The 20,971-nt window shown below is 33.3% G+C and overlaps 2 protein-coding genes across 2 annotated transcripts; both read left to right on the forward strand.

The window, feature by feature from the left end:
- The first annotated feature begins 8,707 nt into the window (after nt 1-8,707).
- LOC145330752 (uncharacterized) lies at nt 8,708-10,844 on the forward strand. The gene is made up of 5 exons (XM_080175418.1): nt 8,708-8,779; nt 9,435-9,499; nt 9,807-9,893; nt 10,155-10,213; nt 10,563-10,844. Exons 3-5 carry the CDS (start codon nt 9,824-9,826, stop codon nt 10,842-10,844), a joined length of 411 nt encoding a protein of 136 aa, XP_080031544.1. The 5' UTR covers nt 8,708-8,779; nt 9,435-9,499; nt 9,807-9,823.
- Nucleotides 10,845-11,509: 665 nt separating this feature from the next.
- Nucleotides 11,510-13,794, forward strand: LOC145330753 (uncharacterized). The gene is made up of 4 exons (XM_080175419.1): nt 11,510-11,596; nt 12,302-12,400; nt 12,949-13,039; nt 13,542-13,794. The coding sequence occupies exons 1-4, from the start codon at nt 11,510-11,512 to the stop codon at nt 13,739-13,741; spliced, it is 477 nt and encodes a 158-aa protein (XP_080031545.1). The 3' UTR covers nt 13,742-13,794.
- Nucleotides 13,795-20,971: the final 7,177 nt, after the last annotated feature.

A 20,971-nucleotide genomic window follows, 5' to 3' on the forward strand; every position in this document is an offset into this window, starting at 1 on the left:
CATATTAAATATGTTTTTAACAGTAGCATAGCTATTCTTTTATTTGGGTAATTATGATCTTCTCTACGTTAAAGTAACTTATACAAATATCTCTATCTTCCTTTGAAATCCCTTTTTTTATACACCTTCAAAATAAAAAGCTTGGATGTCCCTGAAATGTCATACTGAGTTTTAATCTACAACACATAAAAGTTTAAAAATTAAAGTTAATTGTGTTATAGGTGCGCTATTTTTTTTTATATACTCGTCCTTGTTTAGGTTTATCAATAAGAGTGAAAGTAATTGTTTAAACATCAGTCTTATTTTCCACGGATGTAGGGGATAATAAAGTTAGTCCAAAAAGGAATAATAAAGATACTTCTGACTTTCTGGAAATAAGCATACATTTACACAATAGCTAGGTATACCTAAAATAAGATTAAACCTGCATATATGTAATCTCATGATTATATATTGATAATTTATGTCCAATATGGCTTCGAAACCGATTAATATTCGCTGGATTTGAACTGGTATTCAGCTAACTTGAAAACCTCATGTTTAGTATTATAGAAAATTTTCTACAAATAAAAACATTAATAAAAGTTTTCTCGGGGCTAACAAAACTAATTTTGATCTCATAATTTTACATTTCATTAATCTGTCGATAATACGATGCGATAAATAACTATTATACAATTTAATTACTTCCCTTTATATTTATCTATGTTTTAGTTTTAAAACTAATAATAAGCTTTTCTTCAAATTATATTTAGTACTGACGTTTACGAGATCTTACTACATACATCTCATTTCTAGAGCTTACTATCCTATCATATAAAGAAGTAAGGGTTTTTGTCTGATGTTTAAGATTTCAATAACAACTGAACTGATTGAGTTCTCCTTTTTAGGGAGTCTTCAAATAGGTTCGTGGATAGTTTTAGTCTATTTTAGTTTTAGAATTAAGCCTTGGGATGGCTTTAGACTATTTTTCTGCCTCCTTTACATCCTTTTGAAGAACGGGTCCCTAGATGCTAGGGGCACAGCCCCTATTTTTCTTATAAATCTTTACATAAAAAAATACAATTTTTGTACATTTTATTTTTCCCTGTATCTATGACTTTTATTGTTTAAATATCACCCTTACTAAGAATTATGACTGACACATATTATTCGTCAGGTGGTGACATGACAGTAATAGTGATTAACAAGGAAAATTGTGGCCATAAGTAGTGCAGCTACCTCAAGCTAACAACATTTTTTTATAGAACAGTAAAGTATAATATAAATATGTTTTTAAGGATAGTTTGGTGCCTGTTGGATACAAATAATCCCCCACCACCCCTTTTTCAAAATGAAAATAAGGGTGGGGAGTGGTTTTTGTTGTTTTGATCACTTTGGTCTGTTTAGGTTAGGTTATATTTGGTTCTTGGTAGCCCCACAGGGTTAAGGCAACGCAACTATAGATCGTTCATAGGGGTTAGGCATAGGGGACCCCCCCGCCCCCCCCCCCCCCATCGAATTTTATGTTCAATTTATTTGGAAAACAAGGGGGGCTATCAGTACTCAACAGACACTTTGTGTAAAAACACATGAGTTTTCATGTGGTTTTATTGTGCTGTATTTTTCATTTCTTTCAATAATATGTAAACGTATGTACATATGAACATATCCTAATTGTATAGCAGCTGTGCTCTCTATAAACAATAGGTCTATAAAAAGGCGCACCTACTCTATAGATTACACAAGAATAAAAGGACAATGGCACATTAATTGATTAACAACCCTTTCTTTCCACATATACATAAGAAAAAAATACATTTTTAATAAGTAAAATTTGGTTTAATGACATATTGATATATTTCATATTTTATTTGATAACAATTAGTTAAAAAAGGCAGATAGAAAGGGGACAATGGGCTAATTCCAAAGTTTTAAATAACGTTTTCTTATTCGTCGGCCTAACAACTTCGTGGACTTTCACTAATTTTAATTGGTTGGTTTATTAAGTTACTTGTCTAAATGGTTCAACCACTAATCGTAATCTACAGAAGGGGTAATGTGTAACATCATTTGGAATATACATCAATTAATCGGCTATTGTCTTAACCCTTTAGATCCCTGCAAATTGCATTTCCTATGTTTATTATAAGGTCACATACAGATTTGTTGGTATATAATGTTCTATAAATGCAAGTTTTTATATGGAAGACAGACAGACATTCAAACATGAATGACTTGTAGAAAACCTTGGATGCTCTAAGTTCCCAGAACTAAATTTATAAAAACAAGGATGAGAACATCCATAAAAGCGAAGTGTCAGAACTGAATAATCAGAATATAAATGTATATGAGTCGAAGCAAAATTGAAGTAAATTTGTTGAAAAACTGCTTTATACAGGATAATGTTTATGGACATACTTACATACTTAGGGCTTGATTATAGAGTTGCTTCGCTTATAACATTATACCTAACTACTAAAGGAATCACTATGCAAAATTTGAAATCCATAGGACAATTCTAACATTCCTATATTAACGAAAAAAGCTATCCGTTACGAACGGACGGACGGACGTATCGACCCTAATTATAGAAAAGCTTCGCTTTTAAAAAGTTCTACATGGCGAAACATTTTATTTAACAAACACATCAAAAAAATCAACAAAAAAGTAACATTAAGAATTATATTTCATGAAACCGTAGAAAATTAATTATTAAAAATAAAAGGCTTCGCCATTAGCCTCGTATTACTATACACGGGAATAGAGAGTGCCAGTAAACCTTTCCCCCATGACTTTTATTATAAATGATGGAGTGTCCTTCCTCCCCGCCAAATAGTCTAAATTTACCCAGGACATAAACAAAACTTATTTGGGCTTATTATCAGTCTTTTTGTCGATATCTTAATTGATACAAGATGGACTTTTTTTTATAAATTAATAGTAATTGACCTTAAGTTTAGCTGTTTGTTTGCAAATATCTAAATCTTTATAAAAACACCAATCGGATAAAAATAAAACAAGGATGACAACATCCATAAAAGCGAAGCACTGAAACGGTAGGACAAACAGACATTAACACTTGTATAGTGTCAGAACTGAATATAAATGTATAAAAGTCAAAGCAAAATTGTAAGTAAATTTGTTGAAAAACTGCTTGATTCAGGATAATGTTTATGGACATACTTACATTTTAGGACTTGATAATAGAGTTTCTTCGCTTATTATATCATACTTTGTTGTCCCTGGAATCAATATACCAAAAATCAAATCAATCGGATGATTAGATCACATAAAAATTTGTTGTTAAAAAAGTAAAAAAAAAACGACATGTTTAAAATGGACGTACGGACATTTTGGTGATGATTATAGAGTTGCTACGCTTTCTAAATTTTCTACGCGGACGGACGGACGGACGGATGGACCGACCCTTATTATAGAAAAGCTTCGCTTTTAATAAAGTTGTAAAAAAAACCTGAGAAAAATGATATGGTGAATTTTTACTGCTGTTTTTATGTTAAAAAATTTGTGATGATTTTCGCAAATTTAAGTTAACAGAACACTTTCTAAAACAAGTATAACAAAGTAACGTTGGAGAGAATGGTCTTTAAAAATAAACAATAAAGTAAAAGGATGTATGTGTTCGTCTTGTAAGATCTTGTGACCAACTAATCAAACATTTTCTAAGATTTTTTGTGCATTTGGATATGGAATATGAATGGATATAAAATACTTGGATATATTGACAGGGGAAAATATGTTGCTGACGTGGATCTCATTTATTGGTCAATTCGTTAATCCACAAGTAGGGGAGATAATGGGGGTAAAGGGGTGATTGAGGGGTATCGATATTTTAGCCAGCTGCGAATATAATTTTTTTAGATTATATGAGAATCTGGATGCTGTGAGTATTGGTGCAAAAAATATGACGTAACAAAAAAAAATAGCCAATGAGAGGCCGTTAATGACCAATGGTAAAATTTTTAGTAGCCTCTCATTGGCTAATTTTTTTTGTTACGTCATAATCAGTCAGACACTATTACTGTGTTCAAAAATTTTCTGAGAATTTTTGTTTAATGTTTTTTTGAATATGGATTGAATGAATATAAAATACTTGGATATATTAACAGGGGAAAATGTGTCATCAATTTATGTTGCTGATATGGATCTCATTTATTGGTCAATTCGTTTATCCACAAGTAGGGGAGGGGTTGGGGTAAAAGGGGTGGATGAGGGGTATCGTTATTTTAGCCAGCTGCGAGTATATTTCATTTTAGATTACATGAGAAACTGCTGCAACATCCAAGAAATAATATTTCGATTGGAATATGGAATATTATGTTGGATAACTAGATTACTAGGAATTTCCATTGTCTTCTTTTACAGGAATAAAAATTAATGTGCATCCCCAATGATAATGAACAAAATTACACCTTATGTAGTTTAAAATTATTGGTTTAAAGTTTGGACACTGCTAGTTTATATAGATGTTATATATACAAAAGTAACAAGAGTTATAGTGCTTGCAAATGAAATAACGTGTTTCTAAAACTGTGAGAAACAACATAATTTAGTTTAATGTATCCTCCCTCCCTGAATTTTAATCCCAAAAGTTTAATATAATTTCTCGTATTCATTCGAATCCGGTGGATAGGAACCGGTTCTCATCCAGGGGCGTCCAAGCTTTTTTTTTGGGGGGGGTAAAATTTTTTTAAGGGGGGGGTAATTCGGTTTTGGGGGGGGGGGTAAAATGGCGCGCGAAGCGTGCCGCGAATTTTTTTTACCCCCCCCAAAATTTTTACCCCGGGGGTAAAATTTGCTTGGGGGGGTAATTACCCCCCCCTGAAATCTGTTGGCAGGGGTAAAATTTGTTTACCCCCCCCCCAAAATTTACCCCCGGGGTAAAATTTTTTGGGGGGGTAATTTAAATTATATTAAAAATTTAGTATTAAAAATGCGCGCGAAGCGCGTAAAAATTTTTTTTGTTAGAGATTTTTTATTTTGGGGGGGTATTTACCCCCCCAAAATTATTTGGGGGGGGGGGGGGTAATCGCCCCATTACCCCCCCTTGGACGCCTATGTTCTCATTCATACGAAAAAACTATGTCTAGCATCGTATTATATCCAGCTTTCTACGAATATAGAAATGTACAATCATAAGATTAAAACTAGTTTTTTTAGCCCCGCGGAAAGCCGTTTATAATACGATGCGAGAAATAACTATTCTCGTATTCATTTGAATCCGGCGGATAGGAACCGGTTCTCATCCATACGAAAAAATTATGTCTAGCATCGTATTAGCATCCAGCTTTCAAGTTTCTACGAATATAGAAATGTACAATCATAAGATTAAAACCAGTTTTTTTAGCCCGTGCCTTCGGCAACTCGGGGCTAAAAAAACTAGTTTTAATCTTATAATTCTATATCCGCGGAAAGCGGTTTATAATACGATGAAAGAAATAACTAATACTGTATGGCAAAGTAGCTTAATTCATGATGGGGGGGGGGGGGGGGGGATCAAAAAGAGTAGCTTCGTTAATATAGTAAAAAAAACGTAAATGTTACGGACAAATAATTAGAAAAAGTAACCCGCGGAGGAGCAATGATTGAAAAAAAGCTTGTGGTTCTATTTTGTAAATAAAATAGTGGCGACGTAATATATCTTTTAAATTAAAACATTTGTTATAGTTTTTAAAGCGTAGCTTTATGTGAAAATAGGTCATCTGTCTAATATGCTTGAATAAAGGAAAAAACAATTTCTAGACAACTGGCAATTTTGTCTTAACGTTCTAATTGTTAATGGCACAAATTTAATTCTAATAGCACATAAATTATATTTCACTTTTATTCCAGTATGGCGTCGAAACCGACTAATATCAGCCGGATTAAAACCGGTCCCAGCCATTTTTACATTTTAATAATGGCGGGAAGCTGTTTATAATACGATGCGATAAACTACTTTGAAAGTACATGGTTTTGTTATAATTTTTCAGTTTACAACTTTTTATGGTTGTTGTCATCCTTGTTACTTTTATTAAGTGTTAGATTTAACAATTTAAAGCTTTTTTATATGAATTATGGTCTTTTTGTGGAAATTTAATTTCTATTTTGAAATGCGTGGTTGTTCTATAATAAGAATGTGTTCGTCTGTCCGTAAAGTAAAGCTATAATAATTAGTTAAAGCGTTGTTTCAACACTGAGGTTTATTGTTAAAAGCTTTGCAAATAAGTAAAATGATTGAATTATCCTACTAACTTTTTTCTCTTGATTTTGTGATTACTATAAGTCACATTATTATTCATTTTTTTATCACATCTTTAAAATGTAAGTACATCCATATTTAGTATATCGTTTTTTTAAAGCAGTTTTACTATATTCAATATTAGTGGCTACCCCCAAAACCTCTAGAGCACTTAAGGTTGGCGGGGAATTGTATGGGGGTCAACCTCCCCAAAAACAGTTAAAAACCGCCCCTGAACCTATAAGTAGCTTCACTGTAATTGAGAATCGTATCGGTTTAGCGGTTAGCGAGATCCTTCGGTACAAACACACAGACACACAAACATCCTGTTACTTTATTATAAGGATGATTTATAGTGTATAACTCTATAATTAATGATGTTTATTTGTCTGATTTGTTGAGCTTCCCCTTATTGGATGTTAAGATCCTTGATCAATTTTTCTATACATAAACTGTACGATTATATTCTAAGTCGTATCTATAATTTATGGTAAATAAGGATGACAAGCTCTGAAACGATAGGACAAATGAGCAATAATAACTCTTGAAAAATGTCAGACTCAAAACTGAATAAGCAAAATAGAAACAAATAAGTTTTGACAAAATTGTACGTAATTTTGTTGCAAAACTGTTAATTACAAGATAATGTTTAAAATACATACCTATATTTTTACAGTGATGCTTTGCTTATATTAATATAATTTATTGTCCTATGAATCAGTATTAGACTTATTAGATAATTAAATCACATAAAAAATTGTTGTCGAAGAAATAAAAATGAACATGATGTAAATGAACGTACAGACTTTCTGGTTACGATTATATAGTTGCTATACCTATTTGTTATAGCAATCATCCTGCAAAGTTTGAAATCGACAAGACAATTCTGGTTAACGAAACGAGCTAACCGTTACTCATTACCATGCACAGTTATGTTTGGTTCTAATATACACTAAAATAAGATCTCCTGTCCTTAAGTCTATCCGAGGATATATCTGCGCTATTTAATGACACAACTATCACTGTTTTCAGAATGTAGAAATGTCTGGTATTAGAGTTAATTTGATAACTTCAGCCCAAGCTGATAATTTGTAAGTATTATATTAGAGTAAAACAATAGAGGGGTAAGGGGTTAAATACCTGTATGACCCTGTGTCGACTTTCAATTGGGTCTTTGAAATCAACCAATAGCATCGAGAACATTATCACTTCCAAGTCGCTACAAAAGTGAGATTTTCTCGGATGATATTTTAGATAGACTTGATTTTTGGTGACCATTAAACATACACGATTAGTGATTACCCCTACAAAAGAGCATGCAGTATACATTTTACTAGGCCCGTCAGTTTGTCGGTCATTTATTTTTATTTTTTTTTTGTTTTGGGGGAGGGGGAGCGGCAAGGGTTGAAATTAATTTTTATGAATGCCTTAACTTCAACTGTTTTTCTTCAAAATATATTAATATCTACTTGATTAGAACCGATTATCAGCCACATTAAAAATCCTGTATAAATATTACAAATTATGATTTAGTTTTACAAATAATTCAAAGATGTGCTAATTATTGATCGATTGCCCTTGTTTTTTTTTTAATAAAATGATATATTTTTAGGAATAATTTTGGGTACAAACCAAATTCTGGCGCCAAGTATTGGAGAAAATTTGAAACAGATTTTAATATTAAGAATGTTGAGTTTAATAATCTACAGAACAAATATATTCAAAGATCAATAGGAACAGTTCTTTTACAATTTTAATATCTTCAGAAAATGTTTGAAAAGTTTTTTAAGATTTAACTTTAAATAGAAGATGATTAAAGCCCCTCCACAGATTATGACGTCATACGATAGAATAACCAATAAGAGGCCAGCATAAATTTTACGATTAATCAATTACAGTGTATATTGGCCTCTCATTGGCTATTCTATCGTATGACGTCATAATCTGTTGAGGAACTTTAATCATCTTCCTTTAAATCTAAATTTGCTGGTGCTCAAATTTTCATATTATTCGGAGGTTCAAAAAAATTGAGAATTCAAACGTTTAAACCAGTAATTTTAATCTGCAAAAGACGGACAAGTTTCATACCTAGTGCTTTCTTTCCAAGTGCCTATCGAGCCCTGGCTATAAACACACCCTCACATTTTTTTGAATAAAAATAATAGACGAGTAAACTAAAACTATCCCCTTTAATTTCAATTTATGCTGAGGGAAACCGCCTTTGACTTTAATGTATTATACAAAAGAACTCTAAAATACAGGAAATAAAAGAAAGAAATATAAATACAAACCAATATCAAATTATAACAACCAGAACAAATATGTACAGAGCAGTACAATTTCCAATGTTATCAATTCTTCAAACCAACCACATGGTTACGTAAATAAGGGCAGCAACTCAATTTTTAGCAACAAATTGAATTTTGAAGAAAATATCAGCAAAGCTAATCAACAATTTGGGTATCCGAGGCTGTACAGAGACAAGAAACCATTTAGAAGATATTATAATGGATATTATCATAATCTGAAGTTTCAAAATTATGCCAGCATTGAAAATAGGTAATTTTAGATACAGAAGTTTGTTGCATAAAGCTTAGTTTCCCTATGGTACAAGATTAAAAGACCATTTCTCAGAGAGAGTGAGTACATTGGAAGGAAACTAATGCTATTACCAATATAAGTTTCATAAACAGGTTCTCTCATTTGTTGTCTTAAATATCTTAGCATTTTCTAAACTTTTCTAAAACTTTTCTATAACTTTGTTTAACATAATTGGGGGTACGTACATTAATTTATCTTCCATTGTCTTATCCCTTAAGATCCCAGCCTTTTTATACTTGTTTATTACCTCATCCCCAATTGATTTCTTTCCATCTCATCTTTTGCATACTTCCGACTCATTTACTTTTCTCATAGTAATAAAATAACTCGTAAGTTTTAATCTAGTTTTAGGGAGTTGTCAATAGGGCTTGGCAGCAGCGACTTCAAATTTAAACCCTTTTAAATGATTTGAAAAAAAATGCAATATTTGCAATTTTTTCATAAAATTGTAAAAGGTTGATTTATCTTATAGGCTTGCAGGCGGCTGCCGTGCTGCTGCCTAGCCCAGGTTGTCAACTTTGTCGTTAAATAATTATCATCAATTTGGTATTTTCTTTTACTTCTTTCTTAAACAAAAATATTCTTTATAATTAGGTACATATTTTTATTTTAGAGACAAAATTGAGACATCCAATTATGCACCTACATTTGTTGCAACCCTGAACACAAACAAACTAGGTTACATGGATTTTAATTAAAATATTAAACAAAATAATCTGTTTCAGTGTGTGTATTTATTTTGAAATTAGGCCTTCGAGATCATAACCTTAGTATATTGGATCAGGAACAGCTTACAGTGCCTAATAAAAAATGAACCATACAACACAAATGAACAATAATAGGCCAGTACACATTTTATCAATGATCAATCACAATGATACTGGCCTATCATTGGTCATTTGTATTGTATGACATCATTTTTTATCAGGCACTGCAAGCTGTTTCATTGGATTGTGTTTAATAATTCAAATCCATAAAAAATCAGATCAAACACAACAGACAATGGATTCAGAATTTCCTTCCAACATTTGGAGTCAAACTGAAAGATCACATCTTAAACCACATAAGATAGGTATAGATAGGGGGGGGGGGGGGTTGAGATCCCCGAGTAAGGTAGGGGGAATATAATACTAGTTTATTGTAAATTCTTACTGTCAAAAAAAGATCATAAATAATGTATTCTCTAAAAGACCTTGATTCCAGAGTATCACCATATCTTACAGTCTTCCATCATATATTAATATATTAAATCTTCATATTCTATTCAAACTTACCATATCTTTAATTAATTATTGCTGCATTAGTTTTGTATTAATTTAATTATTTATTTTAGATAATGATAAAGAAATAGAATCAAACGATAATTTTAGAAATTCTGCCATTAAAAGCCAGGTAATCTACAACAATGGATTAGGATATACGTGGATATATTGACAGGGAAGAATTTTTCATCAATTTAGCTTATGGACCTTATTTATTGGTCAGTTCGTTCATCCAGTAGGGGAGAGAGAGAGGGGATGGGTAAAAGGGGGTTGATGTTTGGTATTGTGGTATCTTAGCCAGCTGTGAGTATCACTGTATTAGAGTACATGAATATCTGGTGCAACATCCAAGTAATTATATATTAATTACTAAAAATATATTTTTTGACCGGTTTACACTTTATATATGCAATTTTTTTAGTCCATTTTTTTCCACGCTATGCATTGGCCGCAATAAAAGATATGTCATTTTCATTCAGGCAACGGACAAAACATTAGGCTGGTTTTCTACCTGGAACCTTCCCTTTTTTACCCCTACAACATCCACCCCAACACCCTCCACATCTCCCAGCACGCCCATGTCCACCTGGGACGAGGGGGGTAGTGTGGGGCACTCCCCTGAAGGTGAAACTGACTGGAAGTTCCAGGATAGATCTCTGCTGATAACAGAAACTACAGGATTACCGGCTGATGAATATGATACTGTTACTTTAGGAATTTCATACATTTTAGGATCGTTTGAGGTTAGACTAGTTGACTAGTTAATGTATCTTCCCCTAATTTTTTTGAAGCTATAATTTATTGGGTTGAGATAAAGGATTAGGATTAATTTCACTTTTGCTTGTTTTTGACATTATTGAGAGATAAAAAAAACATTGGAAGAAAGATAAATTTTCCATTGACATTACCTTTGAATCTTATTTCTGTAGCTTAATGGAGATATAATCCGTAGAAATTATAACATAAGAATTTTTGTCGTCACTTTAGGTTGCTAATATAGTTATCAATTGGTCAATTCGTTACTCCATGGTCAGGGGAGGGGATAGGGTAAAATTATAAGAAGGAGTAATGATGGTATCTTTATAAGAGTGGTATCGTTGAATTAGCCAGCTGGAATAAACATCTTATTAGAGCAAGCGAAAATCGGTTGCAATATCCAATTAATTATATATCCATTTATGGCTTGTACTAGACAACTATTTTTCTTTACAGAGAAGGAAGAGATTAATTTATCTGTAGTTGACCCCCTCCCCAAATTATATTTATTTGAGTTAAAATCTAAAACTAGCGGCAACCTAAAGGCATATAGGTGTACTCAAAAGAGGAAATAGGGGGGGGGGGGGGGGGTTCATTTAATTTGAAGCACATATTTTACCAAGAAAGACATAAATTGAAAAGTAGCTTTGCTAAAATTGATTCTAGAAGTATGAAATATTTAGCAACAGAGGAAAAAGTAGAAGACAAGAAGGAAGAAAGAAATCTGGATTATAATTTTGATAACTTAGATATCTCGGTAAATATTTTGCTGGTATTAAAACCATCACATTTGGGTTCAACTAGTGGCGTGCACAGTGATATGTAAGAGAGGTTGCGCCAAGTACATCCAAAGCATTTGACACAATCCTTAAAATTTTGACACCAAATCGAATGAGGGGGGGATGAGTTTTGGGAAGCTATTAGAGACGACAAGTGGGGTGTAGGAGGGTGTACTGATGTAAATCCCTGACAAATATATGCTTTACACACACAAATTTTTACACATTCTGATATTATATAATATCCTAATAATAAAGTAACAGGATGTCTATTTGTTTTTCTGTATTTTTGTACCGAAGGATCTCGCTAACCGCTAAACCGATCGGGTTTTCCTTAACAGGGTAGCTTCTCATGGGTCCCGGGAAGGTTTATAACTATTTTGGGGAGGGTACCAACACTCTTCATAAGGAATTCGTCCCTAAAAAAATACTCCCCCCCCCCAAAAAAAAAAAAAAGAATTATTTTTCTAAACTAAAATAAAAAATTGGTTTTGGGGGGAGGGGTGGAAAGCCGCTATACTTAAACACAGTGATTTATTCAGACAGACAATAAAATATACATTTTTTAACTTTTTCAGTTTGAAAGCCATACTGGAAACTTTATTTTATTCCCATTATGCCATATTGTCAATTCAATTTTGCTGATATAATATTCATCAATTATTGTTTTGTTTTGTTTTAAGGAAGGCTATTTTGACAAGAGAACAGAAAGGTCGTATTCCTCTCCAGGTTATGGAGGGGAGAAACATCATTACTACATGTCCCATCCACCTCCATATAAGGTAATATATATTATATACATATAACTATACATTAAAATTATGATTGTGGGGGGATTCTTATTATTAGTCCCATCCCACTCCATGTAAAGGTAAAACAAAAACAAAGACTGTGGCATAATACACAGCGTATCCGCTCATTGTCAGGAAGGTGATAGGTTCGAATCTCGGCCCTAAGACGTTAAAAGTGGTTCCTGCTGTTGCTGCGACAGGTGCACGACATAAATATTAAGAGTAGGGGGATGCCTTGGCTTAAAACAGACGCAACTTATTACCATGCACAGTTAGGACTTTCAGACAAAGGTCATGCAACGCGTGTAATCATGCACTGTAATTAAGCATGATGCAACAAGATAAGATCTTGTGGTGTATCCCGTCCTCAAAGGCTATCTTCAGGGCAAAGTAAACAAGATATCTGTATATAACTACAAAGACAGAAAGACAGACTGATATCCTGTTACTTTTAAGTAAGGATAAATATTCAGGACCATAACACAAATTAACATTTAATACTCGTTAAAGTAGCTTCGCTAATAAAATATATTTTTTAGGCCGTCTATGAAACAGATTTATCTCAGCTTTTCTTGGCTTTGTTACCCTTGTTTTTGGCCATAGGGGCACTGCTTGGTCTTGCCTTTTCAAGTAAGTCTAACAAAGATTACATCCTATCCATATGAGCAAAACTCAAGCTATTAACTGCACTGTAAGTATTGTATATTAGGAAATCAAAACCATTTATTAATTTAATTTTTAAAAAATGATATTAAATTCAAAATGAAAGGGAGAACCTTCTTGTAAAAATTAATGTTATAGAAAGTTCCATGTGTTACTATCACAGATATACCATTGTGTTATTATCAAAAAATGTCGAAATCTAAGATTATATTCTTTACAAACTGCCATGACACATAAAAATAGAAAAGCTTAGTGGTTCAGTGAGTATCAAACAAATTTAACACCTTTCGTTGTTTCCTTTAAAGCTAGGCACAGAACCCCCAATCTCTTACTTTGAACCATTTTAAAGGTCAGGCTAGGTTAGGTTATGTTATATTGAGTACAGGGTAGCCCTTAAAGGTTAGGGTACCGCAGGTATAGGCACACACAAAAAAAAGTCTCGTTGCTAAAACTACTATATCCACCTTAGGTTTACTAAACAGTGCGACTTCCAACAACGCAACCGCCGCCGCCACTAACGTGAACGTGAACATCACCCAGCCAACATCCACTGTTCTGTTCCCCTTCCCCATCCTCATAACCCTGAATGCTGACGGGACAGTGAATATTGGGGGGACCACCACCACCCTCGCCAACCTGCTCACAGCTCTAGCTGGACTGCTTGGATAGAGATTTAGGATTTCTCTAGGTAATGCCTGGGAGCTTAAGGGACAAAAGTCTGTAAATTATCCCCCCCCCCCCCCCCCTCTAACTGTAGAATAATTTCATTTGTTAATTAATAATTAATTAGGAGAAGGATAGATCATAAATGTAACTTACAATAGAAAATAATTTTAATTTAATATTTATTTTGGTTTATATTTTTGGGGATTATTCTTTCATTATGTATACTCAGGGATCTTAAGGGATATATACTTTCTAATGATGAGAAACAAAATCAGCCCTTTGTTGGATTTCAAATAATTTGTTGAAACATTTTATCCAATATTGACTTTAAATATTTTATGAATAGTTTGATATTAAAATGTTATTAACGTAACGTACTCATAAAATGAATACATCATTTATGATGTAATAGTTATTTCTCGCATCGTATTATAAACGGCTTTCCGCGGATATAGATTGTATAATTATGCCTTCGGCACCTCGGGGCTAAAAAAAACTAGTTTTAATCTTATGATTGTACATTTTTATATTCGTAGAAAGCTGGATATAATACGATGCTAGACATAGTTTTTTTCGTATGGGTGAGAACCGGTTCCTATCCACCGGATTGGAATGAATACGAGAAAAAAAATCAAATCTTATTTTTTTATCTCATCGTATTATATACTGCTTTCCACGGATATTAAAATAAAAAATCATGAGGGTAAGAAATTTTATCATTTTTGTTAGTATTCGTGGGAAAAAGTCTGTAATACGTTCAGTATGACTGAGAACCAGTTCTGATCCAGCGGATATTAATCGGTTTCGAAGCCATACTGGAAATTGAATAATTATGTAATTATTGTCCACATTTTGTAGTACATATTGTAAAAGCTGATAGTATTCAAAATATTTTTTGTAAATAAAGTTATCTTAAATTCTAATTTATTTCTTGTTAAAAGCGAATCTTTTCTATAATTAGGGTCGGTCCGTCCGTCCGTCCGTCACGGATAGCTTTTTTCGCTAATTTAGGCATGTTAGAATTGTTCTATTGATTTCAAACTTTGCATGGTGGTTCCTGTAGTAGTTAGGTACGATTTAGAAAGCGTAGCAACTCTATAATCATTACAAGAATGTCCGTACGTCCATTTTAAACATGTTGATTTTTTTATTTTTTTAAATTTTAAATTTTTATGTGATCTAATAATCCGATTGATCTGATTTTTGGTATACTGATTCCTGGGACAACAAAGTACAATATTATAAGCCAAGCAACTCTATCATCAAGTCCTAAAAATGTAAGTATGTCCATAAACATTATTCTGTATCAAGCAGTTTTTCAAAATTTTACTTACAATTTTGCTTCGACATTTATACATTTATATTCTGATTATTCAGTTCTGACACTATACAAGTGTTAGTGTCCGTTTGTCCTACCGTTTCAGTGCTTCGCTTTTATGGATGTTGTCATCCTTGTTTTCTGTATGATTCCTTAAATTGTTTGTGGAACTCTTCAATTTTGGTTTAAGGGGGGGGGGTCGACTGCTTTTAAAATTCATCAAAAGGGTTTGAAGGCATAGATCTAAAGGGATAGCCGATGAATAGATGCACATCTCCAATGGTGATACATAAAATAACCCCTATTCTATAGATTACAATTAATGGTTGAAACGTTTGGATTCTCAACTGAATAAACCAACTAATCAAAATTTAATAAAACTCCCCAAATTTTTTAAGCCAACAGAAAAGAAAACGTTATTATCAAACTTTGGGGACCAGTGTAACAATCAGCCAAATGTCCCCTCCCTCCCCGAAATTACGGTTATGAAGTATAATGTCTTGCTGGGATATTTTCTTTGTTTTTCAACCATTAATATGAATATATGTAAGTTTTTTTTCAAACTTTAATAGTCACGCTGGAATATTAAACTAGAAATAAGGATGACAACGTTCATAAAAGCAAAGTTCGACAAATCAGACCGACAAACGAACAAAGACAAACATTTCTCATTGTCCCTTTTCCCGTATACCTGAGACCAAACCAAAGATCTAAAGGTATAAGATGTATATCCCCAATGATGATACACAAAATTACCCCCTCTGTAGATCAAAATTTATTTAGTCCCCTAAGTTGGTAAACGAATAAGAAAACGTTATTATAAACTTTTTGGGACTAGTGTAATAAACAGACCATTGTCACTCTCTCTCTCTCTCTCTCTCTGGACCAAACACACATATAACTATGCTTAGAAACTTTATTTTTATGCAAAGAATGAACTTTGGATCAAGAGAAAGAGGGGCGTTCCAACATTTACGCAATATTTTTAACAAATTAGCTTACCTTAAAATAAGACGAAGCCCAATCTGTACCCTTTTGCAAGACTTTTGATTCCTGTGACGCCATAAAATGAGGGAGATGAGAGAAGAAGTTGGAATAAAACCCCTAAAAAAGAGATGGAGAATCAGTCATTTTTATTACGTCATAGGAATCAAAAGTAGTGCAAAAGTGGTACAGATTAGGCTTCGTCCTTAAACTGGTCTTTGTCTGTTTTGAACTGTTTTTCAATTTAAAAATATAACCTATAATGTACTTCATCATCAACTTGATTGGACAACTCTTTCCCCTACTAAATGTCCATTAAAACCTCGGAAACGGCAAAAATCGCCAAAAATCACGCCTTCGGTGGCAAATAACGGCTAAACGGTCAGCCGGAGGCAAATGAAACATAAACAAAGAAATGTACGCCTTAAAAAGTTGTTCAACATCAAAAAGATGCTTGAAGTCTCTAAAACGACTCCTTCCCCTCCTTTAAGGGGAAAAACTGAAAAAACGTGATTTTCAAAAGTATGCCCACTTCGTGGGTGTGGGGGGCACTGAACCCGTCACCCCAGGGTCACCAAATATAAAGTCTAGGCGGCCCACAATGCTGAATTTTCACCAAGTGAAAGTCTTGTGTCATTATCTCTTATGAGAAAAAAGTTATTAATTAATTAAAATTTCAAATTGTGATTTTTTGATGGATTTCTTTGATGAAATGACAGGCCGGTCAATTTTTAGGCCATTTTTTGCGGTTTTTGGGCTGTCACGCCCAAACGGTTTGAGATAATCTCACGAGACCTTTTGCCCAACCTAAGTCTGGTTATTTGTGAGGTCTAGGAAAAAAAACAGACTTACGCAAAAGATTATAATTATAATCTTTACACAGAAAAATGGCACGAGGTGAGGGTTTGAGGGGGCAAAATGAGCCGAACAGCGATTTTTGACGGCGCGCAGCGACGTCGTGCTTCATCCAATCCGGGATTTTTTTTTTCTTAGACCTTACAAATAACCAGGCTTAGGTCGGGCAAAAGGTCCCGTGAGATTATCTCAAACCGTTTGGGCGTGGCGGGCCGAAAACAGCAAAAAATGGTCTAAAAATTGACCAGCCTGTCATTTCATCAAAGAAATCCATCAAAAAATCACAATTTGAAATTTTAATTAATTAATAACTTTTTTCTCATAAGAGATAATGACACAAGACTTTCACTTGGTGAAAATTCAGCATTTTGGGCCGCCTAGACTTTATATTTGGTGACCCTGGGGTGACGGGTTCAGTGCCCCCCACACCCACGAAGTGGGCATACTTTTGAAAATCACGTTTTTTCAGTTTTTCCCCTTAAAGGAGGAGAAGGAGTCATTTTAGAGACTTCAAGCATCTCTTTGATGTTGAACAACTTTTTAAGGCGTACATTTCTTTGTTTATGTTTCATTTGCCTCCGGCTGACCGTTTAGCCGTTATTTGCCGCCGAAGGCGTGATTTTTGGCGATTTTTGCCGTTTTCGAGGTTTTAATGGACATTTAGGAGGGGAAAGAGTTGTCCAATCAAGTTGATGATGAAGTACATTTTTGTAGGCAATTGCATTGGCTAAATTCTATGTGAAGTAAAATTTGTTGTACCTCTAACCGGTTTTGCTCCAGCTGAATCGATTTACAGATACCCCCTAAAAACCGGAAAAAAACGGTTTTTCATAAAATTCACGGCCGGTTTTGGCCGGATCCGGCTCAAATTTTGCATGGAGTCATCCTTTGATATTCCCAACAGTTGATACTTGACACAGCAAGATCCCAGAAAAGTGTGGTATATCTAGGGGGGGGGGGGGGGGTAATGCAACCATCTCGTAATCAGTAATTAAATAACCCTTAGAATTCGAATTTCGATCTGAAATTTTTCATGAGTATTCCTTGGTAGGTCTATTTTACCTAAATCGAACAAAAAGTTGGAAAAGTAATGGCTGGCGGCTCAGCCGTTTAGCCGTCTTTTGCCTATTTTCAGGGCAAATTCATCATTAATTATGTAGGAATCAACTTTTTAAAACATATTTTTGGTAACAATAGCCAATCTTTTAATTTCTATTACCATCATCTACAGGCTAAAACTGTTTGATAAGGTTTTTGAGCGCCAAAAAGTAATATGTGGAGATAGGTTTTGTGACTAATTTGCTCTTAAGATAGCCCACAAATGGCAAAACGGCTGAGCTGCCAGCCGTTAGCCATTACGTTTCCAACTTTTTGTTTAATTTAGTGAAAATAGACCTACCAAGGATTATTCATGCAAATTTCAGATTAAAATTCGAATTCTAAGTGCCATTTAATCATTGATTACGAGATGGTTGCATTACCCCCCCCCCCTTATTTCAAATTTGAATCATTTTGATAGATTTTGTCATTCTTATGTTATAAAACTAGGTCTTTGTAGCAAAGATTGAGTAAGATATTATTTTTTCTTTTTTAATTTCATTCTTCAATTGTGTTTTTGTACGGACAAAATCAAAGTTTGAATCTTTCTTTATCTCGCGGACACACAATTTTTACCATAGGCTTTATAGATAAATAGATAGCTAAATGTATGTCTATTATGATTTCATAAATTTTACTTTTCTGGAAAACTTTATGATGGTTTTTGGCAGGTTTTGTGCTTCAAAATATATTTTAGTCTTTCTACTTCATCGTCTAATGTTTGATAATTATCAAATTCCATCATACATGATGTAAAGGCTGCTTTTTTAGTAGCGAAGCTACATTATAACTAGCGTATGTTCAGTTGGGACGTATGTTTTGTCTTAAGTAATACAATAACGATTAGCTTTGCAAAGGTCCTGGATAGGTTTATGATTATTTTAGGGGGGGAGGGGTATTTTTTATTTTTGAAACTAAAATTAAAAAGGGAGAGGATATTTTTATGACACATATAACAGTATTATATTTAATACAGGTATTAAATATTCATATACAAACAATAAAATTAAATATGAATAAAAATTAAGGACAGATCATTCAAATAGTAATTATGTACAGTGTCAAAGGACTAAACAATCTCGTTTAGAATTTAACCCCCCAACACCTTCAGTTCCCCTGGAGGCCTCTAGGGGCAAAGCCGCTGGAATTTAATTTTCTATCTACTTTTTTTCTATCATACTTCATTACTTTTTTATTAAAATATAATCATGATGGTTGTGTTGCACTGCTTTTTAACACGTTTGTCCTTGTGTGATTATAAGAAGGAAGACACTCAATAATTTATCATATATGTTTGTATAATTCATGAGAGGTAATATCATAATTAGGTTCCCTGTTATACCTGGAACCATTATAATGACATACAATACCAATTAAAGAGAAATCTAATTTGGATGTCGACATTATATTCCATTTTTTTATTGCAGAAAATTAATTTTCTATAACTGACATATAACCAACAAAGTTTTCAAAAAAACTACAACATTTCTAGAATTTTTAAAATAAAATAAACCTCTACATTACTAAATATGAAGAATCATAAACATAAAAAAGGTCCCCAAAATTGTTGAGCCAACATAAAAGGAAACGTTATTATAAAACTTTGGAGACTAGTGTAATAAACAGCCCAATGGACCTTCCCTCCCAGTTTTCTCTCACTCTATCTATACGCACTCAAGAAAACAAGTTAAAACAATGTCCCCACTATATAAGTCTGTAATAAATATATGTAATACATAAAACAAGGACAGTTTTGTCCTTTGGTTACACGGCAAAAAAAAGCTAAAATTAATTTAATATAACAAACTGATGAGAAACTGCAAGGAGGTAGAGAAGATGATTAAAGTCCCTCAACAGATTATGACATCATACGATAGAATAGCCAATAAGAGGCCTGTATACACTGTCATATACTGTCATTGACCAATGGTAAAATTTATGCCGCGCTGTGATTGGCTGAAATTTCGCGCACCCCTATCTAAATCACCATTAAAATGATTTAAAGATCCAGCTCAGGTAAATCATACTAATTCCAACACTTTCTCCATTTCTCTCCTTCAACTTTAGGTGCTTTTATCAAATCTTGATTGGTTGGTTCAAATTAACAGTGTTCAAACTTGTCAACCAATAATTTTCATTGCCAATTTAATTTGGTAATTGTGGTTATAATTATTAATTTGTTGTCTATTGTCTTATCCCGTAAGATTTATGGTAATAAAAGAGAAATGATTTAAAACCTCATTTCATATCAATTAAATGTAAGTGTCCAACTGCAATAAGCAAAGTTGTTTTTATATTGCCAATGCCCCCCCCCCCCTTTTTTTTTGGAATAAATTGCAAATATTGGACAGGGGGAGAATTTCATTTGTTTCTTTATTGTCAGGTCATGTTGGGATAGGTTATTTTGGGTATTAAGTAGCCCATCAGGGGTAGGGCACAAAATGAATGGCCCACACGAGTTAGGACCCCCGCAGGGATTAGATATAGAGACTCCCACTCCTTATTTCCAATGTTTTGTTTTCTTTAATTAAAAAGGGGTTCATCAATGCTTAATAGGCAATTTGAGGGAAAGCACTTGTAAACAAAATCTTTAGAAATAAACAGTCAATAGACACAATATATTATATAGTAGCTGCACTAATAACAAGGATGGTAATTAAGTTAATGACAGGATAATTAATCTCTTCCACTACTCACTATATATAAGTGCTAAACATTACAATACCTACTAAACCTACTAGGAAAAAACATCCACTACTATGCTTTGTCCTTCTGCCGCTAGTAAGTCAATAGCAAACATGTCTGATTCTTAAATTAGGCAAGTTAGAATTGTATTATAGAATTCAAACCTTAAGGAATGATTCCTTTTATATGGAAGTAATTGTTAATAGAAAGTTCATAAGTTTATCTAACAAGCATATTGTAAAAAATATTTGCAGTACTGCTCAAGACATCCAAGCTTTTATGATTGGGGGAGA

The sequence above is a fragment of the Acartia tonsa genome, chromosome 10 (assembly GCF_053477335.1).
Source record: "Acartia tonsa isolate MP-2025a chromosome 10, ASM5347733v1, whole genome shotgun sequence".
In the NCBI taxonomy this organism is placed as follows: Eukaryota; Metazoa; Arthropoda; class Copepoda; order Calanoida; family Acartiidae; genus Acartia; species Acartia tonsa.

Coding starts and splice junctions, on each gene's coding strand:
- LOC145330752 (XM_080175418.1), top strand. CDS start 9,824: ATGGATTCAGAATTTCCTTCCAACATTTGGAGTCAAACTGAAAGATCA. Junction 9,894..10,154: donor TCTTAAACCACATAAGATAG/GTATAGATAGGG, acceptor TATTTATTTTAG/ATAATGATAAAGAAATAGAA. Junction 10,214..10,562: donor ATTCTGCCATTAAAAGCCAG/GTAATCTACAAC, acceptor ATTTTCATTCAG/GCAACGGACAAAACATTAGG.
- LOC145330753 (XM_080175419.1), top strand. CDS start 11,510: ATGAAATATTTAGCAACAGAGGAAAAAGTAGAAGACAAGAAGGAAGAA. Junction 11,597..12,301: donor TTGATAACTTAGATATCTCG/GTAAATATTTTG, acceptor TTTTGTTTTAAG/GAAGGCTATTTTGACAAGAG. Junction 13,040..13,541: donor GCTTGGTCTTGCCTTTTCAA/GTAAGTCTAACA, acceptor TATCCACCTTAG/GTTTACTAAACAGTGCGACT.